Source organism: Siphateles boraxobius, unplaced genomic scaffold (genome assembly GCF_051911475.1).
Source record: "Siphateles boraxobius isolate OS27281-9 unplaced genomic scaffold, OSU_SipBor_1 49, whole genome shotgun sequence".
NCBI lineage: Eukaryota > Metazoa > Chordata > Actinopteri > Cypriniformes > Leuciscidae > Siphateles > Siphateles boraxobius.
Window position 1 is genome coordinate 2,968,091 of NW_027509130.1, and position 15,770 is coordinate 2,983,860.

At 36.3% G+C, this 15,770-nt stretch overlaps 1 protein-coding gene across 2 annotated transcripts in view; it reads right to left on the reverse strand.

Annotated features, from left to right (window-relative positions):
* zc3h7ba (zinc finger CCCH-type containing 7Ba) overlaps positions 1–15,603 on the reverse strand; it is a 35,090-nt gene extending 19,487 nt beyond the window's left edge. For both annotated transcript variants that reach the window (XM_077202371.1, XM_077202370.1), the window contains exons 1-13: positions 15,365–15,603; positions 14,578–14,653; positions 14,088–14,124; positions 13,705–13,902; positions 10,173–10,331; positions 8,784–8,864; positions 8,592–8,648; positions 8,430–8,469; positions 6,093–6,268; positions 3,488–3,734; positions 2,452–2,510; positions 2,201–2,303; positions 1,940–2,101 (exon numbers count right to left, since the gene is read on the reverse strand). In XM_077202371.1, coding sequence (XP_077058486.1) covers positions 1,940–2,101; positions 2,201–2,303; positions 2,452–2,510; positions 3,488–3,734; positions 6,093–6,268; positions 8,430–8,469; positions 8,592–8,648; positions 8,784–8,864; positions 10,173–10,331; positions 13,705–13,902; positions 14,088–14,124; positions 14,578–14,636 — 1,378 coding nt within the window. In that variant the 5' untranslated portion in view covers positions 14,637–14,653; positions 15,365–15,603. The remainder of the gene's footprint in view (positions 1–1,939; positions 2,102–2,200; positions 2,304–2,451; positions 2,511–3,487; positions 3,735–6,092; positions 6,269–8,429; positions 8,470–8,591; positions 8,649–8,783; positions 8,865–10,172; positions 10,332–13,704; positions 13,903–14,087; positions 14,125–14,577; positions 14,654–15,364) is intronic.
* Positions 15,604–15,770: the final 167 nt, after the last annotated feature.

Here is a 15,770-nt window from a genome sequence, read left to right on the forward strand (position 1 = left end):
TACAATACTTTTGCGCAATTGCAGTTTATTGATAGCCTTAGTTGTTCTGTCCAATCTATGTATCATATGTTGCTGCTTCATTAAAAAGTTGCGCTTAAAATTTTAAAATAAATGTATTTTAATTATATAGTATATATTTTGTCTGTATTGTTTTACAAAGTAAGGAAAATAATGTTTAAGTCAAGCTTTGATGCCTTAAACAAAAGAATAATCCCAGTCTCTTCCCCACAGTGAGGCATACAGATACAGTTTATTAGGTAATTTGGCACTGTTTTTTTTATTATTATTTTAGTATTGGATCGGATCGGTATCGGCCAATACTGAGTCCCAGGTATCGGAATCGGTATCGGAGGCAAAAAAAGCGGATCGTACCACCCCTAGATTAAATCACATTAATTCAGGTGCTAGTTAGGCTTGCTACAATAGTCCGTGTTGACGGTGTTACCGGTGTTCAGAAGCAACTGAAGTTACATCACTTCCCCGTCCATTTTGATTATTTTTTTAAATAAAATCATTTAGTTCAGTTAGAGAACAGTTACTACAATTAAAAACTGAACGTGTCTGCTTAATAAATCGCGAGCTGAACGAGAGTCGCAGCAGGAGGAGTCAGATTTCATTAATCACGAGAGTGAGAAACTGACTGACAAGATGATGACGGACTATTTGGTGTCAAAGTGAAATGTCAGACCTGCCAATCTTCTAATTTTTTTTTGCAATTTACAATTATCTTCTCTCTGTGTTTGTGAGAGCGCTCGCGCAGCACTGATACAACGGTACGTTTTAATCCATAAGTAACTAATGCGCTAATTTTCATACAAAATAATTATGTAACATAATTAGGTACTTTAGTTATTATTAACACAACAAGTAACATATGCACGTTTCTCTACGTTTCTCAACACTGAGAATGAATAAATAAACGCCTGTTTCTCCAGACTCATGCTTATCAGTAATCCACAAATCACAGAACTTTCATAATCCATAAGCCATAGCGATTTTAATTTTATTTCGATTTATTGTTCATCAATACTTAAGCATTTTATAATTTGCATGGCTGAATGATGTTTTGCTCTTATCTGAGTGACCATGAATGACGGAGTATTTTAATCCATGCGATCACTCCCGTATGATCATTGAATCCAGATTAAGTTAACTAAAACAATATTTCAACTTTGCACATCCAACCCAGCCCGTTTACCTTCAGGAGTCAGAAGTACTGTGACTAGGCTACTGTAGCTACTGTCCTCGCTAATGAACTCAGTCAGACGTCGGGCCGCGGGAGTGGAAGCGGATCGAGCGGGATTCTTTATTGCTGCCGATTTTCAGTCTCTTTTTAATGATAGGCCTTACGCATCTGTCAATCATCCCCGCTTGCTATATGGGGAATGAACCCAGCGCTATGATTGGTCGAACTCCGCTTCTTTTGCTGTTGCTTGATTTGAGGACTGCGCGTGCACAGAAGCGTCACCAGGTTTTTGCGTAGTTTAGAGTGACAAATCGTACCAGCGTACTTTGAGGTCAAAATGCGTACCTACTACGCAAAATGTGTACAGGTTGGCAGGTCTGAAATGTAAAAGCGCCTATTTAAGCAAATTTGTCATTGTACTGTTTTGTTGTTGTTTTTTTCACTAAGCATAATAGGCTAATGAACTCACAATTGAAGCAATCCTCCCCCAAATTGACGCTAATTTGAAAGCGAAATTAAAATGCGCACAGGTCCACGAGCACTTTGAGTTCATTCCTATGGAAAACCCTCGCTCTGCTCCACACCGTTATGAATGCCTGTGTGGACACGCGCATTTAACTTTTGCCTTCAAATTACCGATTTAAAAATGATACCGGTGTTACTGGTGTTCTCACACGTCAATTAACCGGTGGGAAAATTTCCTCACGTCACATCCCTAGCACTAGTTATTAAATCCCTGGACAGCTGACGCACCTCTGCAGAGCACAAAGGCGGCCTGGAAGTTGTTGCGAGTCGGGCGGGGCCGGATCCGCCTCCAGGGCGAGTTAGCTCCGCCCCCCCGCCGGCACAGCAGAAGATCCTTCTGACAGCTGTGGTTCACATCAGACCTGAGCTCAAAATCCAGCACACCTGGACCTGAGAGAGACAGACACACGAGGTACAGCCAGAGTGGGGAGTAACCAGAGTTACGTAATCAGATTGGATTGGATGGATGGATGGATGGATGTGAATCACCTGTAGAAGTGAAGCAGCTGCTGCAGGCTTGAGCAAATTCATGTGTTTGTTCCAGTGGGTTCTTGGACAGACAGGAAAGTGTGGAGGTCACGTGACCGTTCCTCTGTACCTCACACACACACACACACACACACACACACACACACACACACACACACACACACACACACACACACATGAACTCTCTCTCAGGTTAAACAGAGATGCTCTAAAGCGTTCATATCATCAGCAGTCAGAGACGTCACACTCACCACATGAGAAGAGTTTGTCAGTTTGACCGACGGCAGAAAACTACAACAGACTTTCCCACCTGACAGAGAAATAAACACACACAGAACGATTCATTTATTTGTCAAATCAAATCTTAAAAAGTCATACAAATGTAATTTTTCTAAGTCTTTTATGTTCAAGATATCAAACCAAGTAGAAGAATATAACGATCACAAATGCAAATGTAAATTAATTGGATAAAAAGAGCAGAAACCTTGAAAAACATTTGGGAATCACAAAATGTACTTGTTTTAAATTTATTTGCAATAACTTTAGTAAACTATTTTAATATCTCGAAACTACTAGTTTCTGTAAATAAAAGGTTTCACTTTATTTTGACGGTCCCTTTAACACACTCTGTTGACTATAAGTGACATTGCCCCTACATGTCTAACTCTCAGAGTATTAGTAGGCTTATTCATATTTATTTTAAGCCAATTTGCTACAATGTCTTCAAACTCTCTTTAGAGTATTAGTAGGGTTAGAATAAGTTGACATGTAGTTGAAAAGTTACTTATAGTCAGTAGAATATCTCTGTTTGATGATCATCACAATAGTCAAGTCAAGTCACCTTCATTTATATAGCGCTTTTAACAATATGGACTGTTTCAAAGCACCTTTACAGTGATAATAGGAAATTACAGTAACAGAGATTGTTTTGGCTTTACAGCAGCTCTAGAATAAAGTTATTGTCCAGCTAGGACACACATTGGCTGAATAGTTAGTTAGTTTTGATTGAGATCATTTGTTATTAAATTCTAACAGAAAACCCTTAATGCGCTCCGGCCCGCTCATTCGCACAACAGTGTTTAGTGGCTCGAGAAGTTAGCTAACAAAAAATACAAACTATAAATATAAACTATAAAACAAAGAGTTAGCAGATATTAAGCAGACAGTCTACTAATACTCTAATGAGAGTTAGTTGACACAGGTGCAAAATTACTCAGTCAACAGAATGTTCAATAGGGAACATCAAAATAAAGTGTTACCAAATAAAATATCTTAGTAATCATGGACCTGGGAGACAGAATTCAGACAGCGAGTCGAGCACGTCTCCTCCCGCCACCAGAGGGCGCTGCAGGGAAACAGCATCTGTGGATGGACAGATGGAGTCTAATGCGTCCAGGGTGGAGCAGGAGTTCATCTCAGTCTTAGTGAAAGAGTCCAGTGAGTTCAACTGACTCCCGACGGAGGAGAAGAACGCGGGAGGAAGACGAGGAGGCGGAGACGAGAAAAACACCAGACCGGTGGGAATGACTCCACTCTGAGTGCGAAACAGGAAAGATTCAACTGGTAACTATAAGCTAAATCACGAACACCCGGTTTCATTTCATATTCATTGGGGTGTAACAATATTTCGTGTCACAATGTATCGCAATACAAAAATGCGTCAATCTGTATTGTGTATAGTGACAGTCATGTGGATATTTCACCCAAAATTAAAATTACTGTGTGAGAAAAAATTCAAGTTTTCAGAGTTTTAGTGTCAGTAAAAACTCTGTATATAATGTTGAAACTACATTAAACTACTGTATATAATGTTGAATATAATGTATAGTAATGCAATGAGGGAATATTTGTGCGTCCTGATAATGCCAAATGTCTGATGTTACAAGTAAAAAGTGGCCTTCATTATTTTAAATATATCTAGTCAGTGAAAATTGCAAACATATTCATCTAAAATAATTCAGTATTTTCAGCTTGAGAATCATGAATATTGTTATTCTGATGTCTCTATTGTCCTGTGCTTTGGGTTTCGGTACCTAAGTGGTTAATCTCGTCAACGTCAGTGAAACAATAAACATGCAGCATGATTGGCTGTGGCGGAAAAACACTAGTGTACGCGGCTGCCCAGAGACGTGGCTCGTCGCACGTGAGGCTGTAGTGTGTGTGTGTGTGTGTGTGTGTGTGTGTGTGTGTAAGCGTCCAACCCAGATAGATAGAAAATATGTGGAAATGATCAAAAGTGTACCTATGTACCCGACTCGATGCCACAAGTACACAATGCAATATTTTCGTAAAGATAATTGCTGCCAAGACCGCTAACACGGTAAATCTGATAAGGCACTCAAAAGCACACAGAATACACTCGAGAGTAGAAAGTTTATCAGCCTTCGACTACAAGAACTGGAGCGCGTCACATATAAACCAAAACTCAGCGTATAGGATACTTGCCTCACAGACATGAGAAATAGTTCTATATATATTCAAAATATGTCTACTTTTAAACGAAACAATTAGAAATAAATAGTTTGATTACCTAATCCATATAGGTGCGAGCGCGCGTTCACTACTGCGGGGATGACGAGTCAGCATCGAAAAATTCGCAATAATCATCTTTGCAGCCAACACGTTTAGTAAACACTTGTTCATTAATAAATAATTAAAATATCTCCTTGCTATCGTTTCCCGACACATCCATAATCATAAAGCTAATTTTGCCAGTGCTTTGCGCAAGCTTCATGTGTGCTGAGCGTGAGGCATATATCCCTCACCCCAGTAGCGTATATTTAATTCAATTCACATTTATTTGTATAGCATTTTTGACAAAACATATCGTTTCAAAGGAGCTTTACAGAAAATGCATGTGTCTAAATTACAATTTAGAGTGATCTGTTATCAGGGGTGACTGTGTAATGCATTTCAATTAATTTTCATTCAGTTTCATTGTTAAACAATGCATTAAGTTAAGACAGAAACAATAAGCTCATTGAAGTAAAGAATACATGTTGTTAAATGATTAGGAAACATAGAAAACTTTAGCATTGGAGCTTTTTTACAGACTCAAAATATGAGTGTAAAAAAGTCAACAAACTGAAAAAATAAAAGTTTTTTTTTTTTTAGGTAATGTTATATTGATAAAATTGGTATCGAAAAAAGTATCGATTCCGGAAACGGTATCGAAGTCAAGGTATCGGTATAGAAAATTTTGTTACGATACCCAGCCCTATTTACACACACAATGTAACACCATATTTAGCATTTTAAAGGTGCATTGTGTAATATATAGGAGAATCTGTTGACAGAAATGCAATATCATATACATAACTATGTTTTTTAATAAAGACGTTGCATAATGAACTGTGATGTTTTTATTAGCTTAGAATGAGCAGTTTCGGTCTACACACACCGCGGGTCCCCTTACATCGACATGTTTCTACAGGAGCCCTGAACGGACAAACGCGTTTCGTCACTATGTTGTTCTTCGTGCAAAGATCTAGCTAAAGTCAGTGAATAAAACACTCACACAATGATGAACAAGTAACAATAATATTCGCAATAACATAGTTTTACTGAATAATTAGGTAAACCTAAATTTCTTAATTTATCTTTATAAAGAAACCTCATTGCTGAACTGTCTACTCTCTGCTGTCTCAGACGACAACATCACTTCCTGTCAGCCACCGTAACTTCTGTTGGGTGCAATTCGCAACCTCACCACTAGATGCCGCTAAAATTTACACACTGGACCTTTAATCAACAGGACATTTTTTGGTAACCTTTTATCATACGTCTTGGAGTATCGCAATAGTATGGTATCGTGAGTTCAGTATGGTGATATGTATCGAATCGTGATATGAGAGTATCGTTACACCGCTAATATTCATATTCAGGCCCTCACCTGTGGTGTGTCTTCCTCTTTGGACATGCAGTCCAGGAGACGGTCCAGCTCGTCTCCCATAAGGTCGTTGTCCTCCAGCGGCTGAGACACGGGCACCGACAGACACAGGGCCTCATGGGAGTCGCTCACGGGGACCGGGGCCGGTAACACAGGAGACGGCCATTCAGACGAACCCGCTGTCAAGAGACGACGACAATACTGAACACACACGCATAATCAACTGCAGAGTTTAACAGAAACACTTGCGTACTTAACAATCCAACATATATTGTATACTTGAGACCAGTGTTCGGGGTAACTCATTACTAATAACTTGAGTTACGTAATCAGATTACTTTTTCAGATAACTAGTAAAGTAATGCATTACTTTTTCAATTTACAAAAAACTATCTAAGTTACTTTTTCAAATAAGTAACTAGTTACTTTTTCACATTTATTGACTGACAGCTCTCCTGTCCCCATGTTGAGAGAAATAAAGTTAGGCGTTTTGTGTGTGTGTGTGTGTGTATGCACTGTGTAAACATGATGGTTCTTTTAGTTCTAGACTAAATGTGAACATGCATTTACTCATATCACATATAAAAACAGTAAAATGCAATCTCAGAATTTTAGTAACATTTTTATAATTAACTATATTCAATTACACAAATACACTTTATGTATTTAATCTCACTTTATTAACCAATGTCTTTGCTGCTGACCTTCAATGATCTAATTTTACCATGCTAATAAGCAAAAATTACTTTATATTAGATTTAGAAATAAGAGTGTTGAACTTCCTTCTCCTGTATCTTTAATCCAGAATAGCAGAAACTGAAAGGTTTGTTTCTACTGTACAGGCGTAAATATGCATTAACTTCAGCCTGAGGCTTATTCATTTCACTTTTGGTGTGAAAGGGTCTTAACATTTGCCAAAAATAGATTTAGAAAAATAGCAGAAGAAAAAGAAACCAGCAAGCCCAGCCAGTAACGCAAAAGTAATGTAATGCATTACTTTTCATAAGAGGTAACTAACGCAAATAGTTACTTTTTTTGGAGTAACGCAATAATGTACTGCATTACTTTTAAAAGTAACTTTCCCCAACACTGCTTGAGACATTATGATTTAAATACTTTGTATAACACTCTATGTATTGAGATTTTTTTTTATTATTATTATTACTACCCTTTTTTACGGTGATTAATTATTATTATTTATTGAATTTTTTTATTGGGTGGGGGGGGGGGGGGATGCTTTTTCACTATTTTCCTGTATCTGTATACTGTTATTATTGTAAAAGTTCAATTAAACAGATTTAAAAAAGAAAAAGAAACACTTGCATACTGTGCACTACATACTATATTTCTTTGTGAAACGGTATGCAGTATGCGTATCTCTATCATTATTTCAGAAATAAATTATGTTGTATTTTATTTACATTTTGTGAAAAATGCCTTACGTTTAAGCAGTCAGATAACAGTATGGGTCAAGATTTTGTTGATTTTAATACAGTATTTCTCACAGTGTGCTTATAAGATGTTTATAGAAAAACATGTTTTTTGAAAGAAGTCTCTTCTGTTTATCAAGACTGCATTTATTTGATCAAAAATACAGTAAAAACAGAAATGCTGTGAAATAGCGGTTTTCTATAGCAACAATATATGTTCAAATGTAATTTATTCCTGTGATCAAAGCTGAATTTTCAGCATCATTACTTTGTCTTGATTACATCATTACAGTCTTCAGTGTCACATGATCCTTCAGAAATCATTCTAATATGATAATTTGGTGCTCAAGAAACTGGAACCGTTTTTAACATTGATAATATTAAGAAATATTATTATCAATGTTGAAAACAGTTGTGCCGTTTCATATTTTTTGTGGAAACTTATACATTTAATTTTTTTCAGGAATCTTTGATAAAGTTGTAACATAACAAATGTCTTTACTGTCACTTTTGATCAATTTAATGTGTCCTTGCTGAATAAAAAAGTACTAATTTCTGATTTTGTTTTGGAACTGTAGTGTGCATTTACACAACTAGTAAACATAACACAAACAATAGTAAACTTCTACAGCATTGGTTACTCTTAATCTAACCTCACTGTTAGCTAATGCAAGTTAACCAGTGAGATCTTATTGTAAAGTTTATGCATTTGGCAGATTCTTTTATACAAAGCGACTCGCATTGCCTTCAAACTATCTCATCAGCTCCAGCTTTCTCTGGGGATTGAGCCAAAGACCTTGGCGTATCTAGCGCTGCTCTTCACTATCTGAGCGACAGGAAAACATGCTGCATTCCCTGCATTTCACAGAGTGTCACGATAGTCTTAACATAATAATGTATCTTTCAGTACCTGCAGAGTCAGTCACTTCCTCCAGCTCAACAGACGATATCTGCAAACAAACACAAAACACAGGAGAGGGAGAATGTCTTAATCTACTCAGATGAGCTGCAACGCACAGATTCAAATTCATGCAAAGCTGATTAGAGTTTAAAGATGTTGATGAAGCCCTGCCTCATCTAAAGGTGGCGATACGGGCCCGTCGTCCTCAAATCCGGCTGCTTTCTCATTCTGAGACAGAATAATAGAGAAAATGGTATGCAAATAAAGCTGTCTGATAATATGATCATCTTCATGAAACATTTCTTTATTGCACTCAAACATAACTTTTGAAAACATGTCATGCAGGGAATTCTGGGTACTCACCTGAGAACTGATGTACGCTTTTCTGTTTTTTAGGCCTAGACTGATTGCAATTTCCTGGGACAAATTACTGACCGTCTGGTCCTGAAAAAGACACAGAAAACTTCAGAGTCAGATGGACGTCACAAGCCCTGGACCATGTCACATGACCCTGACGCAACTAATCTAGAACACTAACTAATGTGCAGCTAAACACTCAAAATTCTCCATGAGATTTAAGTTAATTTTTCTGTTTATTAGACAGATATCCCAGAGATTAACAGAAAAACCTTTCCTGATTTTCTAATATAGATAGATAAATACATAAATATTATACTTTATACATAATTTTCTTAAAAAAAAAAAAAAAAAATATATATATATATATATATATATATATATATATATTATACCCAATTATGCCAGTTAACCATTTATTTCAGTTCAATTTCTTAAATATTTGTCATTCTGAAATTGCTGAATGTTTTTTAATACTATGTATTTATTTTTACTGTGTATTAATTTAGTCTATTTAGTCAACTGAAATGTTTTAAATTATCTGTGACAAATAAAGAAATACATATAAATATAATAACTTTCTGCATTTTAGTGATATTGAATAGTATCAAATGGCTTAAGTTTGTTTCATTTCCCACTGGAAACATAAACTGGACTAAAAGTATAAAATACAGTAAAAATGTAGTTAAATAATTTTACATAATTAAAATGGTAAATAATATTGCATATTAAATTATATATATATATATATATATATATATATATATATATATACATATATATATATATATATATATATATACATATATATTTTATAATTCTACTTCTTAACTAAATTACTTAAGAGATTTAATCACGTTTTTTAAGCACCAATATATTAACACACATTAATGAGCGGCAACAGTTACGCTAGTTAACCATTTATTTGTTTAATTTCATAAACATATATAATAGTGAAAATGCTGAATATTTTACTGTTTTTATTGTTTTATTTTTTCATTCATTCACTGTGCATTAATTGTGTCTAATTTAATTGTTTTAAATGATTCTTAAAATGGGACATACACCTTTAAGTGTCACATTTATACATTTAGTTTAATTGTAAAAAATAGTGATAAAAGTTGAGCTGTATAGATTAAAAACAAACCAATAAAAATATTTTTTTTTGGCCTTTTAGTGATTATTGAATAATGTGAAATGGCTTAATTTAGTTTTTCCCCCATTGAATAAATAATCTGGATTAAAAATACATATTTGCAAAGTATAAAACACATTAACATTTAAAATAATATTACACACTTAAAATAATCAATTTAATTAGTTTCTCTTTACAATACACATTAATGCGCAGAGACATTTCATTGATACTGATATAGTCTGGTTAGTGCTGTGTACCTTCGGTGAGGCCAGCAGACACGCAGCGCTGCAGTCATACGCCTCTCTCAGTCTCCCAGACTCCTTCAGACACACGGCTTTACGGTATAACGCTTTAGCGCTGTCTTTGCACACCTCCAGAGCGCTCTCGCAGTCCTTCACCCCGCTGTCGAACTCACCCTGACAGAGAAAACACAGCATACTCTTGCTTTACATCAGTGATCAGTGCTCACTGAAGAAACTTCTTTCAAGCAAAGATTTAGAAGTTGCAATTCATGCATTTGTAACATCACAATTAGACTATTGCAACTCTTTATTGTGGTCTTCCTCAATCTAAACTATCTCCATTACAATTTGTTCAAAATGCAGCTGGAAGACTTTTGACTGGGTCTAAAAAGAGGGATCCTATTTCTCCTGTTTTGGCATCCCTTCACTGGCTTCCCATTAAGTTTAGAGTTGATTTTAAGATCCTTATGTTTGTTTATAAGGCCTTGTCTGGCTGTGCACCAAGGTATATTTGTGATCTTATTGTGCCATACTGTCCTGTTAGGGCACTTAGATCTTCAAATCACTTGCTTTTAAAAGTGTCACGATGTCGCTACAAATTAAAGGAGAACTCCGGGCAATTTTTAAGTTAATCTTGATCGTTAGACCTTTGTGAGTACTGACTATAGAAAAAATAACGAACCGGATTGGTGCTTGCTACGCGAAGCTGCGACCGCGAATGCCCAGAGCTCCCCCTCAGCTAAAACGGCAGCTATGGGGGCATGGACATAAAGAGCGTTTTTGAGCCTCTTAACAGACACAAAATGCAATTAAAATGTCTGTCCAACATGAACAGGGACCCTACATGTGAACAAGATGCGTTTAGCAACTTAGCCATTGTTTCAACTCACCTAAATAGTCTTTTAGACGGCAAGCTGTAGTCTCGCGCTGCAGTCCCGTGCTGTAGCCGGAAAAGGTAAACAATGTCCAGGTGGGAGGAGCGTTGATCATGTGCGACGAGTTATGATGATCAACGCTCCTCCCACCTGGACATTGTCAAAACCATCTCGACAGGTCTAAAATATAAACCCTTATAATAGTTCAGTTCAATTTTTAATTTATATAGCTCGTTTAAAAACAACCATAATTGACCAAAGTGCTTAAAAAAGGTTCCAAATCGAAGAGATAATATACACAAACAATACACAATATATATAAAAAGGTCAAGATATCAAAGCTAAACTTGAATTGAAAGCCAATTATTCACTTACCATAGTGAATCAGGGTAAGACAAAAACACATTTTTGGAAATAGGAATGATGTATTGACTTATTATTTACATTTTGTTACAGAAAAAAGTTACCTTTAAACAAGTCTTAAAACATGCTGTTTGTTCTTCTCATTCAGTGGAAGAGCGAGACATCTGATTAATTGGATCTAGTGTTGACATATATTATATTTCACAATTCAATTTTACCGAATTGCCCAAGTAACCACTTAACCAATGCTGTAAACTACAAAGACTCTCACAGTCGGTACATTAATTAATACCGGTATTGCCTGTTATACTAATGTACCTACTGTGAGAGTCTTTGAAAATTTTATTGTGAAATATATGTCAACACTAGATCCAATGAATCAGATGTGTCTCGCTCTTCCACTGAATGAGAAGAACTAACAGCATGTTTAAAGACTTGTTTAAATATACAATATATAACTTTTTTCCCTCTTCCCTAAAAGGGAGCACAAACTTCCCGCTAATGATGAGTGGGAGGATTTTGACCACATCTAAAAGTCCTCAACCCAGCTAAATCTGTCCAGTTCTCACACAGTGTCTCTCGTCTCTCAGTCAGTTCACATGATCAAGCTGGAGTTAGAGGAGGACCTGTGACCTTCACAGCTGCTATCATGCCATCCCTGCTCCTTATCCATGTCTGGAGATATCCTCGCCTGGTTCCTCGGGAATCCTTCAACATTCCTGGCATCCTAGCGCATGACTTACTGACACTAATGTATTCCTGCCATTGAGTTTATACACTAGCTGAACAATACACCTCTGAAAAAGCTTGAACACTGAACTCTTGTCTGTGCTTTTCATTTCTTCCCATGGCGAGGGGCAACTGGGAGAACTGGGGCCAAAACACAGAAGCTTTCTAGATTATACAGCAAATTATACAACATATTCTTCAAAGCACACAGATTTACTAGATTACTGAGAGCACTGTTGGTTAGTGTTTGCTTTTACTTTATATCCATGTTTTTAACTATTTTTTATTTGTGAAAATCAAGAATCAACAAGTTGCTATCTGAAGTATAAATTGCTTGTTTTAAAGATTTCATTTTGATTGTTATGTTGATTTATTTCTTATTTATTAAGTTTGCAATATATACATTTTATTGCAATTGTTATGCATGTTTTATTTACTATCTTTAAATTAAATAGTGTGATATCATTCATCATTACTCAATATTAATCAATATTTTCAAATGCAACAAAAAATATAAAACATCCAACAGGAACTTTACAGCTAAAACTGCAGAAATCGGAGTCTAGAGACCCTGGCATCTATTTTTATGCAAATTTTGGGATATTGCGTAAAAAAAAAAAACACTGAAAGAAAACATCAAAATGTGCATATGTTTAAAAAAATGCACGTAAAAACAACTTTGAGGCGAATAATCTTTTTTTCCCATAAGACGGCGTGCAAAAACTATGGAAAACCTTTGCCTCAACAAATCATGTGATCAGAAAAATGTGGCAGCATAATAGCGGAGAAATCGCATCAACTGAGCCAAAGTCTGTCATCAAAATAATTGGTTTAACTTCCTCCCAGAAGCGTCTCACTAGATTGTGTTCTCAAACACCAGCATCCGAACGCAAGAGAACATGACAGCGTTTATTGTGTTTCATCTGTGCGCTCTGAGGCACAATTCATTTTTAATATAGAAAGAAAAGAGCCTTAGTTTCTTCCCCGATTGCAGCAACTTTCTTTTTTGTTACAGATATTCTGCACCAATTTTCCTGGAAGTGACGATTTTGTCCCAGAAGTCTCAATATATATATTTATATATATATATATAAATATATTGATGATTTAAGGCAATCATAAAGAATGTGGTGAAGAAGACATGTCATTTTTTGGTCAAATGTTTCTGTTTAAATATGTGTTGTACATTTGTATTGAGAGTTTGCATGGCTGCTACCTTGGCCAGGTTTCTGTTGTAAAAGAGATCATTAGATTTCAATGGGACTTCCTGGTAAAATAAAGGTAAAAAAACACACAAAAAACATGACCAAACAGCAGAATCTGAACGCGAGAGAACATGACAGCGCTAATTACAATTCGTGTGCAGCTCTGAGGCGCAACTCATTTATAATGTTTCTTCCCCGATTGCAGAAACTTTCATTTTATGTCACAGATATTCTGCACCAATTTCCCAAGAAGTGACGATTTTGTTCTCTTGAACACAGGATGGAAACGCAAATTCGTAAAATGTTTTATGCAATATTCCAACTTTGTGCACGAGTTAAGTTCACAGTTTTCTCTGCAAACACAGGTATACTCACCATGTTCTGATGTGCGGCCGCGCGGTTGATGTACAGACTCTCCAGCAGGGCGTTGGGAACGTGAAGCCCCTCGGCCTGAGCGTACAGAGAAACATTGACGCCCTCGCTGAAATGACCCCGTGCCTGAGTCCACTCGCCCTCTCGAAACGAGGCGTTGCCCTCGTCTAAGAGATCACACACCAGCTGAACCACAAACCCCTGCAACAGGGACAGAAGAAACAAACAAATGGTCATATACGAATCTTTTTTAACATTCGTTTTGAGCTATAACTACAGTACCAGCATGCTAAATGTCTGAGAGAGGTTACTTCGCTATACTATGGTTAAATATTGTGAATGTGTCTTCATTCAGATAAGCATATGTGTGCAAAATATCCTCCAACCTCATAGCCTGCAGGATCCGGATAAGGCAGAGAACATCTGTAGACACGGATAAAAACAGTCACGCAAAATGATAAAGAGTAATGTTGGAGAATGACAAAGTAGATCAGTGCTTCTCGACTGGTTTGTTTTTACTCAATCCGCTCATGTTGACATCTGTCGAATTTGACCAGATAACGCATGAATTGGTGCCAACATACTTTGATTGGATGCCAATACAATCTAAACTATCAAAACAAAGCGAAAAATAATTTTTGGGCCACGATCAGCCAGTTGAGAAACACTAAAACTGTTCGCTGATAGAATAGAGTTGAAAACATTTCTTCACTGCATTAAACCAAGCACAATTTAATGAAACATGCTTCGAGGATACAGGATTTTTACAAAAACATGTCAGTGAATCTTCTTTCTCCTGATTGTGAGAACTTATGAAGACTTATGTGTGTCTTCCTGGCCTATTCAGCAAAGGATAGAACAATCAGTCTGTCGTACTTGATGAAGCTCAGCGCTCTCTGGATCTCCTGTCTGCGCTTCTGACGCTCAGCGCTCATGTTTGACCATCACAAGCCTGAAAAACAAACAAAAGCATGTGTAAAAGTTCACGTTTACCATCTGTTCAACAAAAATAAACAAATGCCTTCAATGTAAAAGTGCAATGTAAAAATCCTGGTTTTTACAACAAAACTGGTAGCTGTGATTGAAAGACTCTGTAAAAATACAGTAAAAAATGTAAACATACAGAACCATTTAAAACTGTAATTTACCAAAAAAAGAGACATTTTAAAAGAGTTCACTGTAAATTATAAGATGTTTGTTCATTTTTGCTTAACTTTAAATTAGTTTTTCCCCATGCATCACACAGGAAGAGAACTTGCTGTTAACCAATTTTTATTTTTTTTACTAATAAAGTTACAACCATTTCTTTATGTGTTTATGCACCGGTTTATACACCAACCATTAAAATCCTGAAGGAGGTGACATCACTTTTAAATTATTACAGTATAAAAATATTATTCTATAACATAAACTGCATACTCAGACCTTACCCAAAACCGCTAAGTTAGTGTATTATTATAAGAACTAGTGGACATTTGAAACACGCCCAAACGAACTTCCTCAACAGTTTCTGCAAAAACGAAACTGAAGCAGCTAGAAATAAACATTCAAAAACGAGAACCCAATAACCCACAAAGTCAACCACCAAAGAGCAAATACAACGTCCGAGTACAGTCATAACACAATCACTCGAAAAGTGTCCAGACGACTCCACTAAACTCACCTGTGTGTGTCTGGAGAAAATCAAGACCAAACGCGCTTTCTTCTGAGCTTCGCGAGTGTCTAGTTAGTGGTTCGTATCGAAAACATTAGAGGAATGACTGACAGATTATGAATTGATCAATCTCAAGACATTTTCCAGATGTATCATGTGTCGACAACACTGCACTGTGAACTCGACAAATGTTAATAACCGCTTCCCATGAGAAGCACGCGACCGTTCCGCCAGGAGGCACGAATCCGCGTTCAAATCTCACTCTGAACGTTTTGATATTATTACTTGTCATTAATAGGAACGAAAAAACTGTAAAAATGTTAATTTATAGAGTTGATAATTACTATACAAATGGAAAAACGCTCTAATAAACATTATAATGTAATATTCAAATAACCAATTTTCAGGAATCAAC